Source organism: Drosophila willistoni, unplaced genomic scaffold (assembly GCF_018902025.1).
Source record: "Drosophila willistoni isolate 14030-0811.24 unplaced genomic scaffold, UCI_dwil_1.1 Seg711, whole genome shotgun sequence".
Classification (NCBI taxonomy): Eukaryota; Metazoa; Arthropoda; class Insecta; order Diptera; family Drosophilidae; genus Drosophila; species Drosophila willistoni.
The window spans coordinates 80,485-96,226 of record NW_025814620.1 but is presented as its reverse complement, the minus strand read 5'-3'; the positions used below and the strand labels follow the sequence as shown (position 1 = coordinate 96,226).

Sequence of the window (15,742 nt, the reverse complement as noted above, 5' to 3'; positions counted from 1 at the left end):
CTGGCATTTCATCCCTCCCGGGGCACCACACATGGGAGGGTTGTGGGAGGCTGGAGTTAAGAGTTTTAAAACTCTGTTCTACAAGGCCACCTCCAACCAAAGGTATACTTTTGAAGAGTTCTCTACGCTGCTGGCTAAGGTAGAGGCGTGTTTGAACTCGCGGCCGATTTCTCCTATGTCTGAAGACCCCACCGACTCTTTAGCTTTGACCCCAGGCCATTTCCTAGTGCGCGGTTCATTGCTATCCGTGACGGAACCTGAAATCAAGGATCAGGTACCGTCTATCATTAACCGGTGGCAGCGTCTGAAGGCCGTGAGTTAGCATTTCTGCACCCGATGGAAAGACGAGTATCTGAAGGAGCTACATAAGCGCAATAAGTGGCGATTCCCTTCTAAAAATCTTGAAGTGGGCGATCTGGTGGTACTCAAAGACGACAATCTTCCATTTAATGAATGGCGTCTCGGGCGAATCCACCAAACACACCCTGGCAGTGACGCAATGTCCGCGTCGTCGAACTGCTTACCGCTCGCGTATTGTGAAGCGTCCCGTCGCAAAGTTGATCTTTCTTCCTCCAGAAGAAAGAATTCAAACCCATTACGTAAAACTACAGTAGCGTCCAGCACTTGGTCCTTCCTCCCAATTAAGAAGGCCGAGCTGCCAGTAGTAATATGTGTATTTTATCGTCCTACATTAATCCGCTTTCTTCATTATTTGTCCCGGCAGCTTCCTGATATTCGTCAACCTAGATCCCGTTTCCATGGTTCCGAGACCGCGTTCAGTACAGCATCGAAAGAGGAGCGCAGATTTTCGCGGGAACTGAGTCCTTCCGTTGCCGAGTCTGTCGCGGAATCCATCCTCTGAAGCGATGCCGTCGCTGCCTGCGGCTGAACGTGGAGAAGAGGATGAGGGCAGTGCTTGCGAATAAGTACTGCGCCAATTGCCTGGCCCACCAACATTCCGGAGGAAGCTGCTTAAGCGGTGATAAGTGCCGAATATGTGAGGAGGATCACCACGCGCTGCTCCACTTCCATGAACAGCCACGTCGACGCACTCCCAGCTCCGTCGTACACCGAGTCACCCCCGAGTCCTCCAGACGAAGGGTCGCACCAACGCCAGCCTCCGATCCAAAACTGACGTTGACCACACTGCTGCAGCACCGCAATCCGCATCTGATGCCCACGGCGATGGTGCGTCTTGAGACGGGGGGAAAAACCTTCGACGTGAAGGTGGACCCTTGTTCTGCGGTATCGTCGATGGCGACGTCACTGGCCACGGCCTTTAAGTTGACAACCGTCAATATAGGGGCAGAGAAAGCGGTGGCAGCAGTGATCCGGTCCCCAATCAGTGAAGGATGGCGATTGGAGGCGATCCTGAAGGTGGTCGATGGCTTGTGCTGCCGCACTCCAAGCGGTGGACCGGTGGACCCGCAGATCGCCAAAAAGTTCGAGGGCATCGTCCTGGCGGATGATACGTTCTACCGACCGTCGTCAGTGTCTTTGGTCCTGAGCGAGGATGTGATCACGGAGGTCATGTTGCAGGGGAGTCTACCCAGGGTTGGCGGGCGGCCAATTGCGATGCGCACAGTCTTTGGCTGGACCCTGTCCGGAGCGTGCCATTAGACTGCCTGGGTCTTGCACTCCTGCAAGGGGGGGAGCATGTTTATGCCAACCGGGCAACACAAGGGTTAAAGGAGGCGGAAGCTTTCACCTCGCGCCGCTCTCCCGATGATGCCCATCGCTCTCCCCACAAAAGAACTCCCCACACTTCGCTCCAAGCGGGGCTTGGTGCCCTGCTCTTAAGTAAGCTAGTTTTAGTTGAATTATATACCGAATATACATACAAGTGAAGTGAAATTTCTCTGCGTGTCAACACTTTACTGGGAGAAAAGAGGAAAAAGGGAAAATTCATCTAGCTGCCCCAAACCAGAAGAAAGTTCGACCCCCCTACATAAACATAGATAATTGAGTTTTTTCTTCTTTACGGCTTTCTTTTTGCAGTTTGAACTAAAAAAATTTCTAACTTTGCTATTGGAAAAAAAGCATGTTAGCTGTGGAATCGAAAAGGTTTCCCAAGTTGCCACAATTCCGACTAAAAAAGTTGCACAATTTGTTGTTATATTTTTCTGTTTTTATATTTATTAATTATGACAAAAGAATCACTTGGTTTCTGATGCTCCTATCAAGATTGTCCAGTAGAAGTCATCTCAGTTCTGCTCATCGTTTATATGAATGCATGTTTGTACATATAAATGCTAGTGTGTGTGAGTGTGTGTCGGTGTGTGTGTGTGCGAGTGCTGCCATTGTTCCTCTAGTGGCCAAATTTCTGAAACTCCCATTCACTATTATCCAAGGGGCAAACTTGACGGGTCTTCAGCCAACGTGAAATGCAATGGAAATGGAAGGCATAACTGCAAACGCCCCACGCCGCGGTGCACTCTTCGGTGGTTATCGATCCCTGATTCGCCTGGCCTTCAATACACAGATCCATGATATGATTGCGGCAAATGGCATAATTGTCGACAACGATGTCCCAAGCCCAAAGTGCTACAGCATTCCACTTCTTGACCTCGAAACGTTTCTTCTCGCCTGTATTGCTGCTGGAGGGTGCCTCGGGAGCCTCGACTTCTTCTTCTTCATCAACTTCCATTGTATATTAAATCGAATTAATTTAATTGCGGATTAAACTCCTTTCTCGGCAAAAGGTGGCGCAGCAATAAAATATATAACCCACTGCTAGGAATAATATCAATCTAATATCAATTTATCGATTAATTAAAAAATATGATAAAAACACAAATGCTCGATATATTGCCATCACCTATCGGCCCTCAGATTGCTGTTCGATATATTGCCATCACTAGACCTATCGGCCCTCAGATTGCTGCTCGATATATTGCCATCACTAGACCTATCGGACCTCAGATTGCTGCTCGATGTATTGCCATCACTAGGCATATGGGACCTCAGATTGAGGGAAATACGTACCTTTGCTTGTGTGCACTCACTTTTTTTTTTAGCGGACGTTGACGATACTATGCGCAGTACGTTCAAGTGGCCCCTACGACACCAGGACAAAGCCTGTTACGCGCGAGCCCAAGCAGATAACTGCCCACCTCCCACCCGACCGACCGAGGGGTGCAGCCGTATAACGCACGGCACGAATCGCGTGGACAAAATACACAATAGAAAAGACAGACAAACACATAATACTAAAGCTATCTATTAACTAAATGGGATAGGATAGATGTTTTAAGCATATTAATAGAAAACTCTGAGCCGATTACAGGGAATAGAAGATTGTAATCAGAGCAGAGGACCCTAAAAGGTTCATGCATAGCATAGTTAGAAGAACAACGACTAAGGGATAAAGGTATTAAAGGATGTCTACTCCGTCTACATGGAAAAATTAAAACATCTATCCTATCCCATTTAGTTAATAGACAGATTCACCTGAGCTAATAACTCAGGCGAGTCGATGTCACCAATTAGGAGCTTGTGCATAAAAATGACACCAAGCATAATTCTACGGTTAGTTAGGGACGGAAGGTTAATCAAGAGAAGTCTACTAGAATACGAAGGCAAATTGACATTGCGATCCCAGCTTAAGCCACGAAGAGCAAATAGCAAGAACTGCTTTTGAACGGATTCTAGTCTAATCTGGTGCGACTCATATTGAGGTGACCAAATGCAAGATCCATACTCTAAAATAGGACGGACAAGCGAAGTAAAAAGAACTTTAGTTGTATAGGGGTCATCAAATTCTTGTGACCATCTTTTAATGAAACCCAGGACACTCATGGCCTTTGCGACCGTGGTGGAAATATGGGTGTTAAAATTTAACTTATGGTCCATAAGTACGCCCAAATCATTCATATTATTTAGACGTTCTAAAGGGCTGTTGTTTAGAAAATAAGTGACCGGTTGAGGAGAGTTACGAAAAAAGTCATTACCTTACATTTGGTAGTGTTAAGATTTAGTAGATTAAACTGGCACCAGGATTGAAAGTTTTTAAGATCAGCTTGTAGCCGACTAAATGAATCTGTATCTTTATAAGTAAGACAAAGCTTGACATCGTCAGCATACATAAGCACACGCGAATGAACAATGACTGATGGAAGATCGTTAATAAATAGTGTGAAGAGCAGAGGGCCAAGATGACTACCTTGAGGTACACCAGAAGTCACAGAAATGGAAACGGAAAAAGAACACTTAAAAAGTACCTTCTTTTTTCTATTTGTTAAATATTCTCGAACCCAAGAAAGGAAAAGGGGTGTCGCTCAGCTTAGAAAGCAATAGGGTATGATTAACGGAATCAAAGGCTTTGCTGAAGTCAGTGTATATGACATCAGTTTGTTTACCATTTTTGAACCCCTTGATAATTATTGATGTAAATTCTAAAAGGTTAGTGGTTGTAGATCTACGTTTCACAAACCCATGTTGGGATGGCGAAATAATAGAGCTGCAAATATGTTGCAATTGAGAAGTTATAATTTTCTCAAAAGCTTTCGGAATAGCGGACAATTTTGAGATACCTCTATAGTTAGAGGCTTCGGACTTTTTGCCATTTTTATGCAGAGGAATAATATACGACTCCTTCCAAATAGATGGAAAAGAGGAAGATTCTACAGACAATAGAAACAATTTTAAAATGGGTTTACATAATGCGTTTGCACAGAACCTGAGTACACATCCAGGAATACCGTCTGGCCCCGGAGAATAAACAGGTTTAACTAATTTAAGTTCGCTAAGAATAGAACTTTCATCAATCACTGGATTGAAAATGCAATTAGCCTTTTTTAAATGATAAGGATACGGACTTGCTCGATATTCCGTTGAGGAATAAGTTGTTTTGAAAAAACTCGCAAACATATCGGCAATTGCCTGATCAGTGCTCGCTTTTTTATTTTGAAAAGACAAAAAAGATGGGTGCACAGAGGTCTTACGTTTAGAATTAACAAAATTATAAAATTGTTTAGGGTCAGAAGAAAACTGAAGCTTACACCGCTGAAGATAATTCTTATAGCATTGTGTATTAAGCATCATGAATTTTGAACGAGCGACTGTATACAGAGCATAATCTGATGAACGACCTGTTTTTTGAAACTTACCTGCTAAAGCGGGTAAATTAAAATCACCTACAACTATGAGCATGTCTTGACTCGAAACTAAAGAGGAGACAAACAGAATTGCCTCTAAATGATTTAAATATACCACCATGTCTGACAATGGTGGAATATAGGAACAAGTAATGAAAGCATTAAAAGATTTAAAATTTACTTTAACACCGACAAACTCAATCTCCTGGGTACTAGAAAATTGAATCATTTCAGATGATAAAGCAGCATCAACAGCTATCAGAACGCCACCACCTATGCGAGAAATCCGGTCACGTCTGAAAATAGAAAAGTTTGTTGAAAAAACCGATGCATCAGCAATATCAGGTTTTAGCCACGTCTCTGTGAAAGCTAGAATGTTATGCTCAAAAGAAAGACTATCTACATAGAGATTAGGAAGTTTAGATTTCAGTCCTCTAACGTTCTGGTACCCAGGTTAAGGACGAAGCTAGTTTTTTGACACACCAGCAGATGCTGATGAGGCAGGAATAGTATTAGTTGTTGTTGTAGGCAAGCGAATCGGTTGCCGATTTTTCTTTTTTACAGTATATTCTTAACTATTATATGTTTCGGCCAAAATCTTCTCGACATATAGTGTCGAAGATATTGGCAGAAACACTAATTTTAAAGGACGAAATGTCCGAGAATAAGAAAATTTAAACTTCTCCACCGCAATATTCGAGACGTTAACTTTCTTCCGAATATAGGCTATTACATCATCAGATGTGACAACAGGGTCTAGCCTAGAAACAAATATATGTTTCTTTGGTGGTATGCCAACGAGAGGCCGCGGTCCCGAAGCGTCAGCCGCAGCAGTAACGTTGGACAAGTCACCCACTGCAGCAGTCAACTTGTTTACGGGGCCCTCGATACTTTTAGAACTATCGGCAATTTCCATTGGAATGTGTAATTGCCCAGACACATCGGACACTACAATATGCATCGTTTTTAAGAGATCATTCCCAGGTGATACCTGTAATTCATTACTAATAGCATTCACACCCGGGCTCTTAAACGATATCAATTGCTGTACATTAGGAGTGGACGGTGCATGAGACCGGTCGGGACGATAAGAGACGCTGGCGGATCTACAGATACAGAAACACCCAAGGACTGGTCCTTTTACGTTTCGGAGACTCATTCATAAGCGATAAACTTCTGAACTGAGTCTCCACCGCAGTAAACTCCGCTTGGAGTTTATTAAAACCTGCCCTTAAAGTGTCAAAACTATCTCTAGTCCGCCTCATGAAAGAGCGCATCTCATTCTCGACCTCCCGGCAAGCATCACATCCATATTTTAAGCCACCACCTTTAGCAATAGACTCCTTGATTCTGCCTGTGTAACCTGCACACTTAACGTGAGCCGCATTGTCACACAACCAACAAAGAATATAATCATGGGAGTCAACCGCATTAGTGGCAACTATGCAATTATTTTTTGAGCAGACAACCATTTTATCAAAAGTTTAATTTAATTACAAAAGGAAATACAAAAAAATAAAAATTCTAAAGGTAAAAAATCTGTGTATAAGAATATACTGACCAGTTCTGACACAAGGGTTAATGTGCAGAGTAAGCCTTCACAACTAAAGAATAAAAAGAAATGAAAACACAAAAACAAAAACACGTATCACAGAGTCGCGGGTAGGCAAAAGACGAGAGCGCAAATCAATCAAGAATAGGAAAGAGCGGGAGAGCGCGTCAAATTGAACACATGCAACAACAATTTGTACGCAAGAGCGCGAGAGTTAGTTAAAACGGTAAAGACACAAAAGCAAAAGAGATAAACAAAACAACAACACCGCTAATGCAAGTATTGTTGTAAGTTTTGATTTTATTTAAATTTAAACAAAAACGACAGCAAGAATTCGCGAAATGAAAATAAAATTCGGATGTTGTAATTATTATTAATTAAACCGATAATTTAAGAGTTATGTAAAAGTATTTAGTCGCGAGAAAAAATAAAAGTTGATAAGCGCAAAAAAAACACGTCCGTCCTCTGCAACGAGTGAAAGTTTTTACTCTTTTCGAATGTTCTTTATGTAATTTAGGAGTATAAGTTTAAAAGTTCTCTTAACTGTTAGTTAAATATGAAATTTTTATTCCTGGTTTTAGAAATGATATATTTTCGGTTTTGTAAGCTTACAAATTTCGATATAAATATCGATATATCAACAAAAGATGGAAATATCGAGTAGACAAATATCATTATTTTTCCATCACTAGTAATTTGGGTTGGGTTCAGCCGGTGGACAAACTATCGATTGAAAATATCGATAAAAAATTAGAAACAAGACATCACTACTTTATCTCATGGTATTGTTAAATGCACATCACTCTTATTTTTTTGGAAATCATCGTAGGCCATGCAAATATTTTGTAAGCTGATTTTTCCATGTACCTAAGAAATTATTTAAGTTTTTCATTCTGTATTCAGCTTTGGTTGTGCCTAGACCCAAAGTAAATCAGTAAATCATTAAATTTTTCTCATTATTCCTAAAAAGTGTCAAAACAAAAACTAAATTATTTTTTTTTTTAACGGGTAAGTCTATTAGCATTTTCTTGCTAAACCTTTAATATTTTATTATTTATGTAAGTATAGGGAATTGTGTATAAATTTTTTACAACAACTAATATAATAATTCCTAACTTGCACCCAAAAGGAGAAGAGAATTTCTGCTCTGATTTTTCCTTTCCGTTTTAGTAATAAGGGTACCTAGCAAATCGAATTTCTAGAACATCTTGATTTTTCCTTTTTCTTCTTTTTCTTTCAAGAACGAAAAAATTTTTCCTAACGGGGTAAGTCTATTAGGTAATCCATTACCTACATATGCACATATTTAAGTATGTGTAAAATATAAATGTATCTATAAAACTGTTTCAGCAAATATTAAATCTGTAAATTGGTATCACCAGAGCTTGTCCTTAAATTTGCGTCAATGCGAGGTAGCTATGGGGTAAGTTAAATTTATCCCGAATTTTGGCTTTGAATCTTCCTTAATATATGAATTCCATCAAGAAAATTAGTTAGTCCAATGCCCAAAATCTGTCAAATGGTGAAGTCTATTATTGACAGGATAACTGGATCCAACGGATACGACTCCCAATTTTTACCACGATGACCAGGATTAATCGACAATGCTTCATTTCTAGCCGAGCTTTAATATTTTTCCTTAGTATCCTTACAATCTATTGAGAAAAACTTTTTTCAACTCGTAACGACTGTGCTGCAATCCAAAACATTGGGCACTACATAGAATGGGAACTCGGCCGATTCATCTACATCTGCAAAAGGTTCTTCCAGATTTTTAGTTTTTATTAATTACACGTTAATAAATCTAAATTTTGCTTAAATTTCTTACAGCAAAACATATTCAACAGAAGTCAATTGCTCTGAAGTGTCGCGGTTTTTGCGATAAAAATATTCCAAGATCTATATATAACGTCGTTATAATAGCTTCGATCTTCGTTATTGTTGTCATTGGCAGCTTTCGAGATGATTGTTTCCAGAAGTTATTTCGTTGCAAAACGCATCTTCTTTACAACTGGTAAGTCCATAACTCTTTGCCTAAGATCTTTAGCTTTTACCCATAAGTAAATCTGAATTTTATACAAATTTCATACAGCAAAAGTGAATCTGCTTACAGGTATCACCAGTTCTTATCCGTTCACAAACGTTTGATATGGCCTGATAGATGGGCATAATATCCATATGGTTTTTCCTTAATATTCATAAATTCTATCAAAAAAGACTATTTAATGACTTGAATCAAATGTCTGGATCCATCGGAATCGTTTCCGTCTCTTTTAAATTGTTCCAGAACGCGTAGGCTTCATCGATAAGAATTCTTTGCAATACGAGCTTAAATATGCCTAATTTTTCCGTAATATCCTTACATATTCTTTCTTTTTAACTGGTAAGTCTTATAACTTTAGTTTTTACCCATAAGTAAATCTGAATTTTATATAAATTTCATACAGCAAAAGTGATTGAAACTGCCCAACTTAATCCTTAATCATAACCAAAACAATTATCCTTGTTCTCATCATTGTCGTCATCTTCGTCACCATCAGTGATTTTGGTTAAATGACATAGTGCTTTATTGGGAGTGCCCAAATCTTAATTTCCTTATCTTAAACTGAAAGACATGACCAAAAATCAAAAGTTTTCTGATGTGATGTCGTTGAAGCTGTGCGAGGAATCCGGCATCGGCACATAGATGATATTATAACAAAAGTTTCCAAATTAAGCAAGATTTCAATGATATATAAAAATAGTTAAATTCAAATGTGCTGCGTTTATAATTTTATTTAAAATTCAATATTTTGTTTGTCTTTAATAAATACAAATTATTGCAGTAACTTACTAAATTCTTTAACTTAAAAGCATTTAGCTAATCATCAAAATTGTTTGCTATTGTGTATTACAATGGATAAGTAATAAAACATTTGCTTTATTATTAAGGATAAATAAGTAACAAAGAGGAAAAATAGCAATATATAACACTTTGTAATAAATGTTAAACATTTCTTATTTAATTTCACATTTCAATTATTTCTTGGAGAGAAATAAATCCTAAGTTTTTAATTTTTTCTGTTTGCCTGTTAAATTTATAATTTAAAAAGGAATTTAATCGTTGTTAATACATTTTACATATTATATTTATATAGGCTTAATCTAGCTCCTTCAAGTAACGTTAATACCGATTTTGATCTAACAAGAAGCTTTCCTGCTGATTTTGGGAATCCACCGAAAGGAAAAATTCTCTTCCATTTCTCTTACTGTAATTGACATTATGTAAATTTAAATTTCTGGTTCTGGACTCATAAATTCTACACAAATGCATTCCATATTACATATGCGGTTACTGATGACTTATGTTGTAGGTAGTTAGGTGAAAGAAGAAAGGAAGGGTCTCCCTTTTTTTTTTCCTCGGGCTAATGTGTTGCAATCGTAATGTCTTTGGCAATTTCTCAAATTCTTTTTTTTTCGGGTTTTCTCCTATTTTTTAGTCAAGTTCTGATAAGCAAAGGGGAAAATATATATGCATATGTAAAAAGGGAAATCAGAAAGAGAAGCAGAAACAACAGAAACAGAAATTTTGAGACCAAGCGACGGCGTATGAGTTATCTATCTTTCTCTGCCGCTGCTTTTTCTGGTCGGAGTATATTAGCCAACATCTTTTTTTTTTTTGCGGCAGATATGAAACAATTTATTAGAAGTAAAGTTCAGGGTAACAGCTATTTTGCGGTTACTAAATCAGCAGTCAACATTATTTCTTATTTTAAGTAGGTGGAAGGTAAAAGCAAATGGGTGTGAGTGAATGTATGAGTGTTTGTGTGTGTGTGTTGGATGTGCATCACTTGTTATCGCAAAGTTTTAAATTACAATTGTGTGCTATGTTGTGTGGTTGGTTATAGTGGAAGAAAAAATATACTGATATCCTTAAATCGAAGATAAAAATAAGAGTAATAAAAGTGTGCTATGAACAAAATATTTTTGTATATTTTGTAGCATCTTTTCGGCATACATCCCTATATGCACGCAATAGAAATCTTTACGACTTCCTACATGGCCCCCAAAAGATGCCACATATTTCGCAATATTGAGAATAAGTAAATGTAAATAGAATCATTCGAAATCACATTTAATTTTTTCACTCTTTACTTTTTCTTCATTTTAATTGTATAAAAAAAGGGGAATTATTTAAAATATGGAATGAAATCAATAAAACGAAAGAAATACAGTAGAATCCGGCTTTAACGACGCACATAGGTAGATTTTGCAAAATTAGGTAAAAGTAAAGTAAAAAAAGTAAAAAAAAAAAATCATTTTAAGAACAAACTATTGATGCACATTGTTAGGAGATACTTCCGAGAAACTAACCTCATCATTCCCACCTTTCAAAATAGCGCCCGCGCCGAATTACAGGTAGTCAAACTTCGATTATCATTCACAGTGTTCATATTTAATTCTCGCCGTTTTCAGTGATACATTTTTCCAAAGTCAATATTCATTTTTGCAAAGTTACTATTAAAGTAATTGTGATGGATATCAATAGTCCAGATATGTATCTTTATGTGTTATGTAGTACTCACCAATTTTAAGAATGTTTTGCATACATTAGCATTGTTATAAAAGACCACATTTTTTGAGACAGATTTTTCTAAAAATAAAAATTTCAAACCGGCTTATAACTACTTTTCCTGTCCGTCCCTGTAATATTTCATCATTTAATAATTTATACACAGTTTCAATAATTATATCAAGTTATAGTTGGCCACCTATAGCCACCTATTCACGAAATATACTTATTCAAAGTTTTTGCGCGCCGATAAAAAAAAAAAATTCTAGACCCGGTGCACAGTGGTTGTGGCCATAGCCTAAAAATCCAAATATCCATCACACAATATTTTGCCAAAATGTACACAAATTGTATAACAACCTTGATGGCAAACCGGATTTTTCTGGAAATCTAACGGGACTTGCGAAAAATTCCATTGAAAACATGAACACGTGTTCATGTTTGAAGCCGGACTACGCTTTGCTTGCTTTTCGCCACAACAAAAACGCTTTTCAAAGGGATAGAACGTGTGACAGAGTACTCCAGAAAAATATTATTTATAATGAATTTTGAAGTTGAAGGTATTTACTTTAATTTATTCTTATTTGAAGATTAAATTGACCAATTAAATTTTTGTGTATTTTGAATAACCTAACCTTTTTGTAGTATTTTGTGAACGTCTTTTTCATGTTTAATTAATGTTTTAGTTGTGTTACCCCCGGCTCCCCTCATTGTGAGTGGTATCACTGTGTTTGTCAATGTTTTAAGGTAATAAAAATGAAAATGGTAGCTGCTGCTAGTTTTTTGCATTCGTTTTCGTCATTTGTGTTTGTTTATTATTTTTTGTTTTGTATAATATTTTTTTTATAACTTTTATTTCGACATTTCGATTTTGGTATAGGTCCGTCTTCTAATTGCGTGGGTTTATCTAGTGCCTCTGGTGTGAGAGAAGTGACGAGAAGGTATTTATTTGACCTGATGCAAGGCCAAAATATACGAACCATGGAAGAAAAACTAGATTTTTTGAAAAGTTACCTCCTCGAGTCTTCCAAAGTTTCTGAAACTATCAAAAAATCTTTGAAACATAAATTTTCACATTTCAAATCACAAGTCAAACAAAGATGGTCTGGAGCAAAAAAATTATTTGTGGTTAGAAGGGACATTTGAAATACCAATTGATTCGTCAAATCGCCAAGGACGTCCTTGTAAACAGTTTTCTGAATCGAGTGATCGAAGCAAGAGAAGAAAGACTGAGGTAATACGAAGTTTGGTAAATCCTGAGGTGATAGTCCATGCTGCACAAGTGGTTTTGCAAAATGATGGGAAAAAAATGCCTCTAAAATCCTTAAGGATATAACGAACTCACCAACACGGGCTGGCAAGTATAGAAAGTCATACTCCAAGAGTAATGAAACCATTCCTCCACTTACGCCCTATGAAGCTCTCAAAATGTTTGTTGAGGGTGATCTGACAAGGCGACAATACGAAATAATAAGAACAACAAACAAAGGCTATTATCCCTGTTATGATCTATTATTGAAAGCTAAACAAGAATGCTATCCACCTAAAATGGCTATGAAAATTACAGCTACTAGCGCGGAAACGGACCTTCAAAGTTTAATGGATCATACAGTAACCCGTTTATCGATTTATTTGGAAGATTTGTTAATTACTCTTAACAAAACCGAAAGAGAGTCCTTAAATATTATTTGCAAATGGGGATGTGATGGCTCACAACAACATAGGTTTAAACAAAAATTTGTTGATGATGTCGACTCTGATGCAAATATATTTTTAAGTTCTTTTGCTCCCTTGCAAAAAATTCTATTACATGGAGCTAGCATAATTGAAAATGCATTGTTGCCAATTGGACAACTATCCGAAGAAGCAGCAGAAGCGCGCAACAAACATTTCCGATCATACCGTCTCAACTTTGCAAGAAAGTTTACAAGGGAAGAATGCAATCGCGACATCTATCAAAGGTTGTTATTAACTTCCGACCCATTCATAAGCTGTATGAAATCAACAAAAAAAAATCACATGAACCATTTTCAAGGGAAACCATAAATATGCTCATTCCTGCTGAGCCAAATGATAGTGCTGAGCATCACGATTTGGACTCGGAAGCAGAATAAACATATTCGTTTTTTTTTAAATAATATTATGTAACTCTGAATTTAAAAATAATAATATAATCTAATAGATAAAGCCAACTTTTGTAATGTTTCATTTAAAGTTAACCCATATTCAATAGAAAACCTTGCTATTTTAGTATTAAGTTAAAAAAAATTAATGTATTTTAATAGGAAATTAATGTATTTTAATAGGAAACAATAATATTTAATTATTTTTTCCATTTTGGCCGCCTAATTTTGCAAAATCTACCTATGTGCGACGGCAGTGAAAAAGTATTAGTTATTTCTAATTGATTTTTGATATAAATAAAGGTAAGTGCTATTTAAATATTATCTATAATATACACAAATAGTGAATAGTAATTTTGTTGGCAAAGTATTAAATTAAATTAATAGCATTATTTATAATCGAATGCTAATCAAAAGAGTAAGAAAATATGAGTACAGAAAGTGAAAGGAAAACAATGTATTTTGCCAACAAAATTAAATGCGATTTCGACCCCGGGCTGTGCCAAAAGAAAAATTTTTTTTTTATTTTGTAATAATTTAATTTTTTTTCTCACAAAAAAAATACATTAGCAACTGGTTTAGAAATAATTGACTTCAAGAACAGCATTACGTCGGAAATTCATAAAATCTATTAAGTACACAGCTGTTGTATGAAAAGCACAAAATTTTAATTCTTTTTTATATTTATACCTCTCAAGTAGCTGGAGACTACTCCCTCTTGTGAAGAGCCACAACCTGGATAAGAAACACAAAAAGTTGAGCCTTGAAACCTATCTTAAGGCTTTGAACATTCTTCTCGGTAAGTACATTAATTACTGAAAAACGTTAGTTTTGATATTATAATTCATTTCATTTCTAATATCTTAAATTTTTCTATTCCAGAAGCAGTTTTAAACACTTTCCCGGGGCAGCCTCCAGAAGGTGGGCTTCAGAATGCAATGGCCTGAGCTTAAAATATGGACAACAAAACAAAAAATTGAAAATTGAAGCAGCAGCTGTTAAATAAGCTTAATAAAAAATAAGTAAAATAAAATAAATTCAATTATTTTATATTTTTTTATGTATTTTGAATTGTCCTTCTAGTCCATAGGACAAAATGGGATATTGTCCTTCTAGTCCCTAGGACAATCTAGCGATAATGTCGCTTTCGTCCCTAGGATAATCTAGCGATATTGTCGTTCTCGTCTCTAGACAAACTTTGAAAAATGTCCCTCTGGTCCCTCTGACAAACTAGCGATATTGTCCCTCCAGTCGCCGGCGACAAGAGCGAAAAATTTCACAGTACCGCCGACTAGAGGGACAATGGTCTTGTGTGAACCATTGTCCCTCTGGTCGCCGGAACTAGAGGGACAAAAGCGACAAAGCGGCGACACAATGCTTGTTTGTCCCGGCGTTCGGCAAGACATTTGGACATTTGTCTTGGCGACTGGAGCGACAACTGTCGCTAGGTTGTCGTTCCGGTCTTGAAAGCTAGGACATGCAATGTTAAATGTCGCCGCATTTTTAATGGGAGTGTCGTCAGTTTGTCCCCGGGGACAAGCGACATGTCCCAGCGATTCCCCGGCGACGGTACTGAAGGGATACACATGTATTTAATAGAAAATATAATTAATTGGCATATATTCTGAGTATTACTGATTTATATACAAACTAATGAATGAGTTTGCTTTATCAGCCATTTATTTATTTGTTGAGTTTCACTTTCGTAAAGAATATTATAAAATTGCTCAGATGTTTTGTATATTATATATAGTCATATATCCGACTCCAATACCCAATAACATATAAATATTTCGCCCCCTAAAATTCATAACGTTAAAGTAAACATCCGTTTTTATAAACAATTGTCCCCCTCAAAACCAAAGCGTATGAACGCTAATCCATAAAATTAACATAAACAATTGAACACTTGAAATAATAATTGTCCCCCTAACAACCAAAAGCGTGAGAACGCTAACTCAGCAATTAAAATCGGACTAGAAATATTTTTAATAAACAACGACATTGATATAGCAATTATATCTGAAATCTGGGTCACAAATAATGCTAATTGTAGTTTAGCGAATTACAACTTTATTTGCCACCCCAGAGCAGATGGATATGGCGGAGTAGGCATATACCTAAAAAAATATATAAAATTCACACAATTAAATTGCATTAGTGAAGTAGAAGTGATTTCAGTGTCCACTATGAACCTGAAACATAACATCAATTTATTTAGCGTCTATGCAGCGCAAAGTTTAAGTGATGATCTTTTTGAGAAAGGATGCAAAGAAATTCTAACGAGGGCAAACCAGACTAATGGTTTAACAATCATAGGAGGAGATCTTAACGCCAAATCACAAATATGGGGAAACACGATTCAAAACAACAGAGGAAACATCCTAGAACAATTACTAATAAACAACAACTTTTATTG

At 37.0% G+C, this 15,742-nt stretch overlaps 2 protein-coding genes and 1 long non-coding RNA gene across 7 annotated transcripts in view; 2 read left to right on the top strand and 1 right to left on the bottom strand.

Annotated features, from left to right (window-relative positions):
• Positions 1 to 15,742, top strand: part of LOC124461886 — a 48,843-nt gene that overhangs the window by 20,423 nt on the left and 12,678 nt on the right. The window lies entirely within an intron of this gene.
• On the bottom strand, positions 2,271 to 2,662 carry LOC124461882 (RING-box protein 1A-like). Its single transcript, XM_047013312.1, has one exon. The coding sequence runs from the start codon at positions 2,645 to 2,647 to the stop codon at positions 2,309 to 2,311; it is 339 nt and encodes a 112-aa protein (XP_046869268.1). The 5' UTR covers positions 2,648 to 2,662; the 3' UTR covers positions 2,271 to 2,308.
• Positions 7,526 to 9,359, top strand: LOC111519032. 5 transcript variants are annotated; one of them, XR_006955288.1, is made up of 7 exons: positions 7,526 to 7,656; positions 7,778 to 7,913; positions 7,999 to 8,071; positions 8,134 to 8,408; positions 8,479 to 8,662; positions 8,741 to 9,031; positions 9,096 to 9,359. It is a non-coding gene; the product is annotated as an uncharacterized LOC111519032 (long non-coding RNA). The 5 variants fall into 5 exon arrangements; XR_006955290.1 differs by having other exon boundaries at positions 7,528 to 7,656; positions 8,142 to 8,408; positions 8,762 to 9,031; XR_006955287.1 differs by having other exon boundaries at positions 7,530 to 7,656; positions 8,762 to 9,031.